The sequence below is a fragment of the Carcharodon carcharias genome, chromosome 8 (genome assembly GCF_017639515.1).
Source record: "Carcharodon carcharias isolate sCarCar2 chromosome 8, sCarCar2.pri, whole genome shotgun sequence".
In the NCBI taxonomy this organism is placed as follows: domain Eukaryota; kingdom Metazoa; phylum Chordata; class Chondrichthyes; order Lamniformes; family Lamnidae; genus Carcharodon; species Carcharodon carcharias.
Genome location: NC_054474.1, coordinates 154,739,511 through 154,755,145, shown reverse-complemented (window position 1 = coordinate 154,755,145; position 15,635 = coordinate 154,739,511). Strand labels below are relative to the sequence as shown.

At 42.9% G+C, this 15,635-nt stretch overlaps 1 protein-coding gene across 1 annotated transcript in view; it reads left to right on the top strand.

Moving 5' to 3' along the window:
* The window catches only part of LOC121281523 (xenotropic and polytropic retrovirus receptor 1-like), a 308,567-nt gene that overhangs the window by 34,799 nt on the left and 258,133 nt on the right, over positions 1-15,635 (top strand). Inside the window, exons 3-6 of the mRNA XM_041194470.1 lie at positions 7,543-7,644; positions 10,201-10,418; positions 11,754-11,903; positions 13,107-13,190. Coding sequence (XP_041050404.1) covers positions 7,543-7,644; positions 10,201-10,418; positions 11,754-11,903; positions 13,107-13,190 — 554 coding nt within the window. The remainder of the gene's footprint in view (positions 1-7,542; positions 7,645-10,200; positions 10,419-11,753; positions 11,904-13,106; positions 13,191-15,635) is intronic.

The following is a 15,635-nucleotide window of genomic DNA, read 5'->3' as shown; positions in this document are numbered from 1 at the left end:
AGCATTGTGGGAGCTGCACTCATCCAGGCAAGTAGAGAGTATTCCATTACATTCCTGACTTGTGCTTTGTAGATGGTGGACAGGCTTTGGAGAGTCAGGTGGTGAGTTACTCGCCGCAGGATCCCTAGCCTTTGACCTGCTCTTGTAGCCAGAGTATTTATATGGCTAGTCCAGTTCAGTTTCTGGTCTTGAGCATAAAACTGAATGTTGTTGCTCTAATACAATGCTGAGGGAATGTTGCACTGTTGGAGGTGCCGTCTTTCAGATGAGATGTTAAACGAAGTCCCTGGTTGCCTCCCTCCGGCGGACATAAAAGATCCCATTAAGCTATTTTGAAGGGGAGCTCTCCCCGGCGTCTTGCCCAATATTTATGCCTCAATCACTATCACAAAAATAGATTGTTTGGTTATTATCACATTACTGTTTGTGGGAGCTTGCTGTGCGAATATTGGCTGCCACGTTTTCTACAACAGTGACTACTACACTTCAAAAAAGTACTTAATTGGCTGTAAAGTGCTTTGGGACATCTGGTGTCATGAAACGTGCTATATAAAGGCACATCTTTCTTTTTTTATTGGTCCTTTCACTCCCCCACCCTCTCAAGCCCCAAATGCAGCAACCTGCAGCCATCCTCTCTCACATTCTCACCTGCATAACTTTCTAGACTGATTGTGACATTACTTTCTTGAATTCCAATTGTAACATTACCCTTCCAGTCTCAGAATTCTCAGTACTTTGTTCTCTGATTTTCCTACTCCTTATCATGAGGTATAGTTTCATTGGCATAGGTGACCCTCCAATACTCTCCAACAAGTCATTCTTTATGTATGAACCTGGATGGTGAAGGTTGGAATATCATTCTTCCTTATGGAACAGCATATCCAAAGCTGTCCCTGACCAAAGTCTCTGTAGGTACACTTTCTGGTTGGGTCTCCCAGACAGCTATCTGTAATAGGAACCATGGCAGATTGCCTTCCTCCCAAGACCAATGGTTCTCAAGGTTAATGGACCACTGGTGGTCAGGTGGTCCACAGGCTGGTCCAAAATGTCACTGACGTGCAAGGCAATGGCCAACGCTATGTGAGAGAACAGGCCAGAACCCTTATCTGCACCACTCTCATGACGTCACACAACCAGATTGGCTCCTTCATGCATGGCATGAGTCATCATAGGTGTGAGCAACAATAATATTGTTCTATCAGCAAGATTTAGCTTACTGTTGATTTGTCTGATTAATAAAGATGAGATAAGTCTTAGTTTCTTAGAAGAAGAATATCGTGAGATTTATATTACACATATAATGTTTCAGATAAACGTGTTATCATGTATTCATGTTCATAACATTGGCATAAGAAAAAGGAGCAGGTATAGGCCATTCGGCCCCTCAAGCCTACTCCCCCATTCGATACGATCATGACTGATTCTCAGGCTAAACTCCGTTTTCCCGCCCACTCCCCATATCTCTTGATTCCCTGAGTGACCAAAACTGTACCTCAGCCTTAAATATATTTAGTGACGGGAGCATCCACTACCCTCTGGGGTAGAGAATTCCAAAGATTCACAACCCTCTGGGTAAAGAAATTTCTCCTCATCTCAGTCCTAAATGATCAGCTCCTTATCCTGAGACTGTGCCTGCATGTTCTAGATTCCCCAGTTGGGGGAAACAAACTCTCTGTGCCTTTCCTGTCAAACCTCAACAGAATTTTTCAGAATGTGAAAATGTCTGTACTTTGTTTCTGGCATGAATTCATAATTTATGATATTAGATAAAAATACACATAAATTTATTACATCTAGCAGCAAAGAGGCAGCAAAACAGTTTTGGTTCCCATAAGTTCCCATTAATTCTGCACTGGTAAGTGAAAGTGGATGGGGTAAGACCAGTAGGTGGTCTGCAGGGTCTTTCACCTCACCTAAGTGGTCTCTGCATGAAAAAGGTTCAAAACCACTGCCCTAAATCAGCAAAGGTGCGGAAACTGACCCCCCACCTGAGTTCAACAGAGCCAGTACAGGCAATGAATTAAACCAGGCAAATTCTTGATCGCTTGGCTCAATTTTGCACTGGGCATTTACCTGCTGAGTCCTAAGGGAGCTCAGAATCGCCATTCTACCAGTGGCAGGACCCCTGCTCCTCACAATCACTTTAACAATATCCATACTTCTGCCTGACTGTGCGTGGGCGCCAATGGTGCAAATGCCCATATTGTCTGTTCTGCTCCTCAGTGTTCCTGACAACACCCATTGGGCACGCTGCCCAGCATTGAGCAGGCTTCAGTGGTTCCTTGTTTTTCACCATCTGCTTCTGCAGCTAGCTCTGTATCCCACAGACAACCCAATTGCAGGCACGCTGCGATAGAAGATGGGTGTTTCCATGGAGCCAGGCAGTGAGAGGTTGGAAACTCCAGCTGTTTGACTATCCTGTACACCAACCCCACCCTGCGCATCTTATTGTGACAGTAGCACTCAGAGTGAACACAAGCAATTGGAGATTTGTTTGTGTGATTATTCGATAAAGACTTCCCTGTGCATTCTACTGACCAGGATTAATGTAAAAGAGTGTAACCTCAGCACTGACTGAAACACTGATGGCTGAGCGGGGATCGATTTCTTTTTGTATTATTAATGAAGGCGAAGGTTTTATTTGTGCTGTCAGTATTTATTTATCATGAAACAAACGGCTGTCTGGTTAAAGACAATGCAGCACTTCATCGGTCTGAACAAAGAATCTGCTGCTGAACACCTGCCTATGCAATTGGAGCCTCTATCTCTTCCCTTTTCCCAGAGAGTGACAGTCCAAATGTTCAATGTTCATCTCCAAGGGCATTTACAACCACACCGTTATGTTAAAGAGATCCTTAAATGCAATAAAACATTCCAAGGTACTTCACAGGAGCGATTATCAAACACAATTTGACACCAAGCCACATTAGAATTACATTTCAAGTGACCAAAAGCTTGATCAATGAGGTGGTTTTTTAATGAGATAGAGAGAAAGAGAGGACAGGCTTAGAGAATGAATTCAAGAACTCTGGCGGTTGTGAAGATTGGGGATGACCAAGAAGGCAGAATTAAAGGAGTGTAGAGTTTTCAGAGCTTTATAGGGCTGGAGAAGGTTTGAGAGATAGGGAGGGGAGAGGCCACGGAGATGTTTGAACAGGACACTGAGAAGTTTAAAATTGAGGGAAACATTATTTTTTTTATTCATTCATGGGATGTGGGCAACGCCGGCTAGGCCAGCATTTATTGCCCATCCCTGATTGCCCTTGTTCAGAGGGAATTTTTAAGATTCCACCACATGGAGGGTAAGGATGGCAGATTTTCTTCCCTAAAGGGCATTAGTGAACGAGATGGGTTTTTAGGACAACCAGCAGTCATCATCAGACTTTTAATTCCAGATTTTTATTGAATTCAAATTTCACCATTTGCCATGGCGGAATTCGAACCTGGGTCATTACCTTGGGGTCTCTGGAATACTAAGTCCAGTGACTGAGCCACCACCTCCCTCACATAACACTAGGCAAGTGTGGAGGCACTATATGAGTTCCTGAGGATAGCTGATGAGACCTCTGTTATAGCCAAATACAAAGAAAATCAAATATTCAGGAGGTGCTTAAGAAGCTGGTAAGAAGATTAAAGAGTAATCGGATGGAGGGAAGATTGGGAATGACCACCGACAAAGTTATGCTAAACTTCTATAAATCTCTGATTAGGCCTCAGCCGCGGTATTGTGTCCAATTCTAGGCACCTCACTTTCGGAAGGATTTCAAGGCCTTGGAGGGGGTGCAGAGGATTAACAAATTTACATCAGGGAAGAGGAACTTTGGATATGTGGGGAGATTAAATAAGTTGGGGTTAATTTCCTTAGTGTAGGTGTCAAGGTGAGTTGTGTTGTGGAGGTGAAACAATGGTCCTGATGCTGGGTAGGATATTGAATTTGAAGCTCAGCTCAAGAACAAACAGAACACCAGGAAGGTCCAATGTTTGGGAAAGTGTGTGCGAGCAGCCAGGAAGCGGGAATGGAATTAGAGGTTAAAGGTTAAGGATGGGATCCAATAAAAGGATGTCATCAGCCTTGGTGGCAGCATCACTTTAAAAGAAACTTGAGAGTGCGTGATCCTGAGCTGCCTTCGTGCCCTTTCTTAGGAGCTGGTTGGCGAGAATTTTGGGAGAATTTTGGGAACAGCAGCCCAATGCTCTCTTGGCTGGGGTTGGAGCACAATCCAGGGCAAAAAGTACCTTAAAAAGAGGACTCTTAGCTTCAGAAGATATCAAAAAACAAAGCACTCACTGGCTGCTGCCTTGAGTAAGAACATTTGAAGCCTGAAAAGGTGACAATAGTTTGATCACAGGATCTTAACGGCACAGAAGGAGGCCATTCAGCCCATTGTGTCTGCACCGGCTCTCCAAATGAGCATTATGACCTAGTGCCATTGCCCTGCCTTTTCCCTGTACCCCTGCACTTTGTTTCTATTCAAATAATTATCCAATGCCCTCCTGAATGCCTCGATTGAACCTGCCTCCACCACACTTCCAGGCAGCACATTCCAGACCCGAACCACTCGTTGTGTGAAAAAGTTTTTTCTCACGTCAACAGAAATGGTAGCTCCTTCACCCCACCCCCCAGGAAAGAGTCCAGGAGCCAGTTCTGGGACTATTTCAGCAGATGCTGCATTTACACAAAATACCTGCTCTGTTCCCCTGAATAAAAAGTTCTAAAATATTGAGTGGCACTGAAAGGGTGCCTTCAAAATCATACTAACATATTCCGAAAAAAATAATAATTGGGACCAATTCAAAATTCGCCCTACTCAGCAAAACTGTCTGGTCTGTTAAACCCAAGCCTATCAAATATGCACAAATAAGGATATCTTTTGCCTGTGTGCTTCACTATGTGAATGCAGCTCTCTCCTCTGGATGTGACAAGCACCCATTTCTTCCTGATCCAGCTGTCTCTTTGTCCTGGTTCCTTAACTTGTGTTTTATCAGCCTCTATATTTATGTAGGAGAGAGACAGATGGTAATAAATCAATGGGGACAATCTGCAGATGAACAAATTACCAACAGTAGCTCCTGCTTTCCATTATCTCAAGGCCATCATGAATGCCTGATGGAGTTTTCTTCTTCCAGTTTACAATCAATTAGCTTTGCGAGGGAATAAAAACCCTTGCCTGATAATGAGCAAATTGCAAATAGATTAATCAAGTCACTTTTCAAACTGTCAAAAACAAACACGCAAATCGCCCCCATGGGTATAATTAAATGGAACATTCCCAAAGGGATATCTCAGCGCAGAAGTGCCTTTTTGTGTTCATTCCAGTAAAGAGAAGGCTGAGGAATGAACATACGAGCTCACAAAATAGGAGCAGAAGTAGGCCATTTGGCCCCTTGAGCCTGCTCCGCCATTCAATGAGATCATAGTTGATGAATTTGTGTTTCGAGTTTCACATTCCCATCTACCCCCAATAACTTTTGATTTCCTTGCCTAACAAGAATCAATCTAGCTCTGCCTTAAAAATAGTCGGTGATCCCCGCCTCCACTGCCTTCTGAGGCTGAGGGTTCCAAAGTCGCGCAACCCTCTCAGAATGACTTATTTTATAAGATTATCACAGAGTTTGGCAAGTTAGACCTACAGAAGATAGGCCCAATTTTAATGCTGGATAGGTTCTGAGTTAAAATGTCACCCAACATTTCTGCTTGAAAGACCAGAACCAGGGGCCATAAATATATGGATGAATGGTCATCGACCTGAAACATTAATTCTGTTTCTCTCTCCATAGACGCTGCCTAACCTTCTGAGTAATTTCAGCATTTTTTATTTCAGATTTCCCCACTTGCAATAGTTTGCTTTTGTGTTGGAGACATTGAAGTAGTTTTGAACTGTGGTCACTGTTTTATAGAGGAACCACAGCAGTCAATTGGCAGACAAACAACAATGGGATAATGACCAGATAATCTACGTTAGTAATGTTGATTGAGGGATAAATATTGACCAGGACGCAGGAAGAACTCCCCTGCTCTTCTTCAAAATGGTACCATGGGACATTTTACATCCATCTGAGAAGGCTGATAGGGCCTTAGCACCTCCCACAGTGCAGCACTCCGGCAGTACTGCACTGGAGTTTCAGCCTAGGTTTTGTGTTCAAGTCCCGGGAGTGGGATTATAAAGCCATAATCTTTTGACTCGGAGCTGAAAGCACTGAGCCAAGCCACCTCTAGGCCAGACTGGGAAGGGGTGGCAGATTCTCTTCCCTGAAGAACATTAGTGAAGCAGTTGAATTTGTACAACAAGTTGACAGCTTTTTATGATCACTTTTCTGGTGGCAACCCGCAAATGATCTGATTAACTGAATTGATTTTCACAACATCCCATAGTGTAGTATGTCTGTGGTAAAGTTTCTTTACTATGTATGTTGATACACTTTCACACGTGGAATCATTCCTTATGCCAGTTCTATGGTGATATTCCCCTCCGAATTGTCCTCTATCTTGTCAAATGGAATCTCTTACATCAAATGGAATGGCTGAGTGTTAATTATCCTTCTGTATAGTAACTCCAACCCTTATCTTTCCACACATTTTTAGTTGAACAAAATGGGGAGAGACTACATTTAACTGGCAAACAATTGAACAAAAACCGGCTACCAATGAAGATAGACCAAAAGGTACTCAAAGGGACTAATAGTTTCTGGAATAATGCTAGGCACAGCAATTAATCCAGGAGCAAAAACACAGGGGTACAAGAAAGGAGTCTCTAAAGTTTCTCCCTTATTGTCAATCCCCAACACTTATGTCAAACTGGAAACTTCTAAATGGCTTTATCATGAGCAGATGGACAGAGCACAGCTTCTTGAGTCTCTGTGCGTTAGTAGTGTTATCATGCTTAAAGAGAAAGAGGCTTCGGATTCCAGTTCTGCAAATCATCTGAGATGTGGTCACTTCTGAACTGCTGTGAGTTGATGGGAGGTGGGCAGAGAAAGTGAGCAAAGACAGAGTCAGATGGGAGCTGTGTATGGCTGAAGTTGACAAGAAAACAGGAGATCCTTAGCTTAGTATTGAATACATTCTTCTTAACTTAACCTGCACTAGCTGGAGAGGAGGTGCAAGTTACTTTGGTGTAGCTCATCAGTCAGTCGCCTTACGGAAGACTAAACATTTTAACCATCTAACAGCTACATTATCTGCATGGTATATGCCTCCCACAATATAGTTGAGATTTAAGAAAGGCTATCTAGTTATTATGACCTGCATGGTAATCTTGTTATATAATGTTGCTCAAAAATCCAAAGATAGGCTATTATACTGGCCTTGGAGCCATGTTATTCGATTTGTAATCAATTAAAAATCTCCTGTGATGTGTACACTTGCTGTAAGACTAACATTTACTTTCTGACGCACTTTACCTTCTGGTTCACCTTAAGCAATGCCAAAGGAGATCTACTAACATACGTAAGATTCTCAGTATAAAGAGTGTAAAATGCTCTGGATTTTCTTGTTGATTTTAACCAAAGTCTTTGAAATATTTTCTGTATTTGTCTCTGTAGTCACAGAACCTGCAGTCATTCAGCGATACCATGCATCGTTTGAAGAGAGATTCTTTCAGATAAGCGAAAAGGAACTAACCAAAATAAACACATTTTATGCAGGTAAATTTTGGGGTTTTTTTTGGTCATTCTTTGCATCTATGGAGCCTTCTAAGGTTGCTGATACTAACTTTCTTGATCAGGTACACACTACCCGAAATGGCGGTGTCATCTATTTCCGTGGAAATTTTGAAAGGCAAATGGGCATGTGGGGAGGGGGCCTTTAATTGAAGAGGATTAATTTACAGGGCCATGGGGAGAAAGCTGGGTGTGGGACCAAATTGGATGGTAAATTGAATACAAAAGCAGAGATGTAATGATGGAACTGTATAAAACGCTGGTTTAGGCCCACGGCTGGACTTTTGTGTACAGTTCTGGTCACCACATTACAGGAAAGACAAAATTGCTGTGGAGGGAGTACAGGGGGGATTTACAAGAATGTTGCCAGGGCTTGAAAGTTACAGCCATGAGGAGAGGTTGGATAGGCTGGGGTTGTTTTCCTTAGAACAGAAGAGGCTGAGGGGTGACCTAATTCAGGTGTACAAAATTATGAGGAGCCTAGATAGGGTAGACAGGAAAGACCTGTATCCCCTAGCTGAGGGGTTAATTACCAGGGTACACAGATTTAAGGTGATCGGTAGAAGGATTAGTGGGACATGAGGAAAACCTTTTTCACCCAGAGGGTGGTGGGCATCTGGAATTCACTGAGGCTGAAACGCTCAACTCATTTAAAAGTTACCTGGATCTGCACCTGAAGTGCTGTAACCTGCAAGGCTATAGACCAGGTGCTGGAAAGTGGGATTAAAAATGAGCGGCTAGTTTTTTTTTGCTTTTTTTTTTGGCTGAAACAGGCTGCTCTCAGGGGAAGAGAGTTCCAAAGATTCACAACCTTCTCAGAGAAAAAAAATTCTCCTCATCTCCATCTTAAAAGGGAGACCCCTTATTTTTAAACTGTGTCCCCCAGTTCTAGTCTCTCCCACAAGGGGAAACATTCTTTCAGCATCTGCCCTGTCAAGTCCCCTCTGGATCTTGTCTGTTTCAATAGAATCTTCTCCCATTCTGCTCAACCCCAATGGATACAGGCCCAGCCTGTCCAACTGTTCCTTGTAGGATAACCTCCCCCAACCCCAGGAATTAGTCAGTTCTCTGAACTGCTTCCAGAACGCCAACATGGACTGGTGGAGGCAAATGGTCATTCTGTATAAAAGCCTCTGATCCAAGGAATACCGGGTCAGAGAGAGGGAATTAAATCAGCTGAAACAAGATTATTGAGTCCCAGTTAAAATACTTGCTTTGTACTACAAAGAGTCAAAAAGCAGTCAGCCCTAAAATTACCATTTGACCCTTTGAACTAATTCTGACTAAAGAGCGCAAATAACTGATTTTAGTTAGGGCTCTGCTCGGTCTACTTAATCTCTTGTGGAAAAGTTCTGCAACGCTACTTGTGTCAGCCGAGGCTCAGTGGATAGCACATTTGCCTCTGTGTCAGAAAGCTGTGGGTTCAAGTCCCGCTCCAGAGACATGAGCAAAAAAATTCAAGGCTGGCACTCCAATGCGGTACTGAGTGCTTCACTATCAGAGGTGCCATCTTTCAAGTGGGCTAAAGCAAGGCCTCGTCTGTCCTTTGAGGTTACATGTAAAAGATCCCATGATATTATTTTGAAGAAGAGCAGGAGAATTCTCCCCGGTGTCCTGGCCAATATTTGTTCCTCAATCGACATCGCAGAGGCAGATTATCTGGTCATTATCACATTGCTGTCTGTGGAAGCTTGCTATGTGCAAATTGGCTGCCACATTTCCTACATTACAATTCAAAAAGCATTTCATTGACTGTAAAGTGCTTTGGGATGTCCTGAGGCTGTGAAAGATGTTATATAAAAGCAAGACTTTCTTTTACTAAAATCAACCAAAATTTCAGGCTATTTAGGTAACCTAATCTCTTCTCTGGCTAGCAATGCATCCCAAGGAATCAATAGCAGTCTTTGATTTGAAATGCAAATTGCTCCAGTTGATTGGAACTTCTGCACCATGTACCAGTCCTACTTTAAAGTTGATTAAATTTCTACCACTGGGGAGAGGGTTTCTAAACTCTTCCAACTTCATTGCAATCATGTAGATACAGAAAAAAAATAACTCTGTACACACCAACAACTCTGGGCAATGCAAATTTTCAGTGCGCCAATTAGAAAACACGGCACCCTCTCCACTTACTATCGAAATGGCAGCCATCGCTCTACAATCACAGGATGACTTTTTTCTTCCCATTTGGTATCTAGTAGCTTTCCTGCAGGTCACTGCTCCATATCAAATGGCCTAGAATTACATGGTTTTAGGAATAAGCCATCATGTGAAGCAGAATTATTATTTTATTACTTATTTCTTAATCAAATTAATGACTTGTGTTTTAGTTTCCTACTGATCACCATTCATTGTCATGGATCCTGTTCATCTTCTGCTCTGACTTTCGTTGCCAAAGTAAAGTTGCGAATGGGATCACTCTAGATGACATGACTCCATACGAGGCAGTTATTTTGTCACATTCCACCTCAGTGAAATAACTGTTTCCCTCCATCCAACACCACCCAAACCCCACCTCCCCCCCCCCCCACCCAATTCCAGAAAAACTCGCAGAAGCCCAGAGACGATTAGCAACGCTACAGAGCGAACTCGAAGCAGTGTTTGATGTGCTGAGAGGTGACAATGAGAGATCATCGGGGCAATGGTGGAGCATCCTTCATAGACCATACAGACACCGAGCGCGACACAAGATCATGTGTGACCTGAAGCTGGCCTTCAGTGAATTCTACCTCAGTCTAATTCTACTGCAGAATTACCAGGTGCGTGGGAAGCTACTTCAACCTATGAGATCAATGGGACCCAGTAGAAAATGACCAAAAAATATATTTTATATTGTAAGAAACTTATTGAAATATTAGAACTAAAAATGGCCTGTTATCTGACCGGGCCCACTCCTTTCCCAGACTCCACATGGTGGGTGGAGGGGGTGACTTCACATCCACAAGAGGGCAAAGAACATCTGGTACAAAAGCAAAATACTGCAGATTCTGAAAATCCAACATAAACTCAGAAAAGGCTGGAAATACTCAGCAGGTCAGGTATCATTTATGGAGTGAGAAACAGAGTTAACTTTCCAGGTCAATAATCTTTTATCAGAATTGGATTTGGAACCTAATATACTATTGACGTTCACCCAGAATACAATCAAATAGAAATCATTGAACTGGTGAAAACTTGCCTTTTTATGTTATTGGGCTTGCTATAAAAACTCTCATTATAGCTTACTGACTAAGGTGTAACTGAGTTTTTGAGAGTGTACTAATTCATTTAGTACCGCTGAATAACCTCCCTGGTCCTGGAAAACTATTCATATATTTGTAGAATGCCAGGTTTCTCCATTATGATAAAACATTGCATATTTTTAAAATATATTTTTTGAAGTTTATTTGTGATATTTCAGCTTCTACTTTAATTCTATGTGAATGTCCCAATCAATTATTTTGCTCTTTTGTAAAATTTATTTAAAGATCAAGAACCTTGACCTTGATTTTTGACTTCCTGGTTTGCTCTCTGTGAGAATACTTCAATGTGATTGGCTGCTTTCCCTGCTTGATGACATCACTGTTGCTGGATGTCTGGAGATCCCCTTGATTTGCTGCCAGATTTAAACAAAGCATAGTCACTGACAACAAAATCTGCGCCTTTGTTTAAACAATGGGCATTACCAACTTTGATGAAGAGTCATACGGACTTGAAACGTTAACTGTTTTCCTCTCCGCAGATGCTGTCAGACCTGCTGAGATTTTCCAGCTATTTTTGTTTTTGTTTCAGATTTCCAGCATCCGCAGTATTTTGCTTTTAACTTTCTAGAGCAGGTTTAGTGGACAATTAGTGTGCAAATCTTGCATGTTCTTAAAAATAGCGACGAGGCTGAGGAGGGCGAGAGTCACTGGTATGGATAAATCAGCCACAGGTTCTGTAACTCAACCTATCACTTTATAATACCATGATCTTACTGGCTGATTTGTGCATTAACAACAATGTGCATCATGAACTTGCTGTGTTTTTTCTGTCACATTATATTCTTTCTGCTTCTCCTCCCACCCCTGATTATGATAGGCAACCTGACTGACCCCACTCTTGTTCCATTCCAGAATCTCAATGTTACCGGATTTGGCAAAATCATGAAGAAATATGACAAGATGTTTCAAACCATGAAAGGGGCAGGTTGGCAAGCCACTCAGGTGGAGGGCTCGCCAATATATACCAATAAAAAGATTGACCAGCTGATAACTGAGGTGGAGGTAAGCATGGGCTTGGTGAAGGGATAACAAAGGCTCCCTCTCTCCCTTATTCACGAAGTTCCGAAATGGCGAGGCTAAAAATGATCACCATGCTCCGATCTGAGTTATACTGTCAAGTGCCACCCACTTCCCTGCAGGCCTGTTGGTCAGCAAGTGACGTTCACAGACCAGCCGGGGAGGGTGCAGTGCTGCTGCAGGCTATTACAGGAGAGTACACACTCCTTTGTAGGGGACAAAATCGCTGAGAGATGTGGATGTGCCCCAATACCACCCACACACAGTAGCAGCAGTATGTACCATCTACAAGGCGCTCTGCAGGAACTCACCAATGCTCCTTAGACAGCACCTTTCAAAGCCACGACCACTACCACCTAGAAGGACAAGGGCAGCAGATAGATGGGGACACCACCACCTGGAAGTTCCCCTCCAACTCACTCACCATCTTGACTTGGAAATATATCGCCGTTCCTTCACTGTCACTGGCTCAAAATCCTGGAACTCCCTCCTAACAGCACTGTGGGTGCACCACACAGAGCAGTTTAAGAAGGCAGCTCACCACCACCTCTTCAAGGGCAATTAGGAATGGGCAATAAATGCTGGCCCAGCCAGCGACGCCTGCATCCCATAAAACAAATTTAAAAGTGACAAGATTTCACGCTTGAATTGCAAACCCCAGGTCTGGGAACTGACACAGCAGTTACCTCCGTGTGTCTGTATGCCTGAGTCAGGTAGATCCACAGAACTTATGCACTACAGCTAATAGGAGATGCACCTTTCAACAGAACTGGACTGTGAAACCACAGGCAAAGGGGGGTTTTTACAGAGACTGCAATACTTGGGCATAGGGAGAGCTCATTTGATGGATAGATTAATAGATGCCAGGTACTTTTTGTGGGACGTTTATTAAGGGGCAGCAATCCTGAGGTGAAGGAAACTGTCCGGCGCTAAAAATGCACATGGAGATGCTGAAGAATGGCACGCCTGTTGTGAGAATTATTGACATGCATTCAAATAGTCCATATGATCTCATGTTAAAAAGCACCAAACGGAATTAGTGAGACCATTGAGTTCCATTCCAGGCTATAAAGCAAAAACAGAAAGCATGCCTAGACTCAACAAATGTAGAAATGACCACCCTTTCTGTGATGGCAAAGCAGTCTTCATCATCATTGAAATATCAATAAATCCCCATGTTCTTCACAGTCACTCTACACCAATCAGCTGGAGGGAGGGGACAGAGCACGAGCAATGAAGCGACTTCGAGTTCCACCACTGGGAGTAACACAGGTCAGTCAGCTTCCAAAAGCTATCTTATGAAGAAAGTTTGAACAGGTTGGGTCTATACCCCTTGGAGTTTAGAAGAATGGGAGATGAAACATAGAAGATCCTGAGGGGATTTGTCAGGGTGGGTACAGGGAGGATGTTTCCCCTTGTGAGACGAGACTAGAACAAGGGAACATAGTTTAAAAATAAGGGGCCTCTCATTTAAGACTGAGGTTAGAAGAGTTTTTTTCTCTCTCAGAGGGTCGTTAGTCTGTTAAATTCTCTTCCCCAGGAATCAGTAGAGGCTGTAGTAAATTTATTCGAGGCTAAGTTAGATAGATTTTCGATTGACGAGGGAGTCGAGGATTATGGGTGGGGGGGGTGGTGGTGGTGCAGACAGTAAAGTGAAGTTGAGCCCACAATCAGACAGGCCATGATCTTACTGAATGGTGGGATTGGCTCGATAGGCTGAATGGCCTACTCCTGCTCCTAATTCTTGTGTTCTTGTGATACATTGGAGATATTGGAGTTTGTGTCAGTGTGGGATTGGAGTGTATCAGTGTGTCAGTGCAAGATTGGAATGTGTGTGTGAGAGAGCGCGGGATTGATGTGTGTGCATGTTAGTGATGTTAGTGTGAGGTTGTTGTGTGTGCATGGTAGAGTGAGACTGGTATGTGCATGTTAGCATGAGATTAGAGTGTGTGTGTGTGTTTGTTAGCGTGAGAGTATAGTGCATGCGCTTTAGCATGAGATTGATGTGTGTGCGTGCATATTAGTGTGAGATTGGTGTGTGTGTGTATGTTAGTGTGAGATTGGTGTGTGTGTGTACGTTAGTGTGAGATTGGTGTGTCTGTGTGTATGTTAGTGTGAGATTTGTGTGTGTGTGTCTGTGTGTGTGTGTTTTTGTGTATGTGTTTGTTAGTGTGAGATTTGTGTGTGTGTGTCTGTGTGTGTGTGTTTTTGTGTATGTGTTGGTTAGTGTGAGACTGGTGCATGTGTGTATGTTTGTGTGAGACTGGTGTGTGTGTGTGTATGTTAGTGTGGGATTGGGGTGTGTGTGTATGTTTGTGTGAGACTGGTGTGTGTGTGTATTTTAGTGTGGGATTGGGGAGTGTGTGGGATTGGGGTGTGTGTGTATGTTAGTGTGAGATTGGTGCATGTTAGTGTGAGATTGGTGTGTGCATGTTAACGTGAGATTGGTGTGTGTGTGTGTATGTTAGTGTGAGATTGATTTGTGTGTATGTTAGTGTAAGATTGGTGTGTGTGTGTAAGATTGGTGTGTGTGTGTGTAAGATTGTGGTGTGCGTGTGTGTGTGTAAGATTGGTGTGTGAATGTATGTATGTTAGTGTGAGATTTGTTTGTGTGTGAGTGAGATTGGTGTGTGTGTGAGTGAGGTTGGTGTGTGTGTGTAAGATTGGAGTGTGTGTGTAAGATTGGTGTGTGTGTGTAAGATTGGTGTGTGTGTAAGATTGGGGTGTGTGTAAGATTGGTGTGTCTTTCTGCGTAAGATTGGTGTGTGTATGTGTGTATGTTAGTGTGAGATTGGTGTGTGTGTGTGTGAGTGAGATTGGTGTGTGCGTGTATGTTAGTGAGAGATTGATGTGTGTGTGTGTAAGATTGGTGTGTGTGTAAGATTAGTGTGTGTGTAAAATTGGTGTGTGTGTGTGTATGTGTGTATGTTAGTGTGAGATTTGTGTGTGTGTGTGAGTGAGATTGGTGTGTGTGTGAGTGAGATTGGTGTGTGCATGATGTTAGTATGAGATTGGTGTGTGCATGTTAATGTGAGATTGGTGTGTGTGTGTATGTTAGTGTGAGATTGATGTGTGTGTATGTTAGTGTAAGATTGGTGTGTGTGTGTAAGATTGGTGTGTGTGTGTGTGTAAGATGGTGTGTGTGTGTAAGTTTGGTGTATCTTTCTGTGCAAGATTGGTGTGTGTATGTTATTGTGAGATTGGTGTGTGTGTGTGAGATTGGTGTGTGCGTGTATGTTAGTGTGAGATTTGTGTGTGTGTGTTCATGTTAGTGTGAGATTGGTGTGGGTATGTTAGTGTGAGATTAGAGTGTGTGTGTATGTTAGTGTGAGATTGGTGTGTGTGTGTATGTTAGTGTGAGATTGGTGTGTCTGTGTGTATGTTAGTGTGAGATTTGTGTGTGTGTGTCTGTGTGTGTGTGTTTTTGTGTATGTGTTTGTTAGTGTGAGATTTGTGTGTGTGTGTCTGTGTGTGTGTGTTTTTGTTAATGTGTTGGTTAGTGTGAGATTGGTGCATGTGTGTATGTTTGTGTGAGACTGGTGTGTGTGTGTATGTTAGTGTGGGATTGGGGTGTGTGTGTATGTTTGTGTGAGACTGGTGTGTGTGTGTATTTTAGTGTGGGATTGGGGAGTGTGTGGGATTGGGGTGTGTGTGTATGTTAGTGTGAGATTGGTGCATGTTAGTGTGAGATTGGTGTGTGCATGTTAACGTGAGATT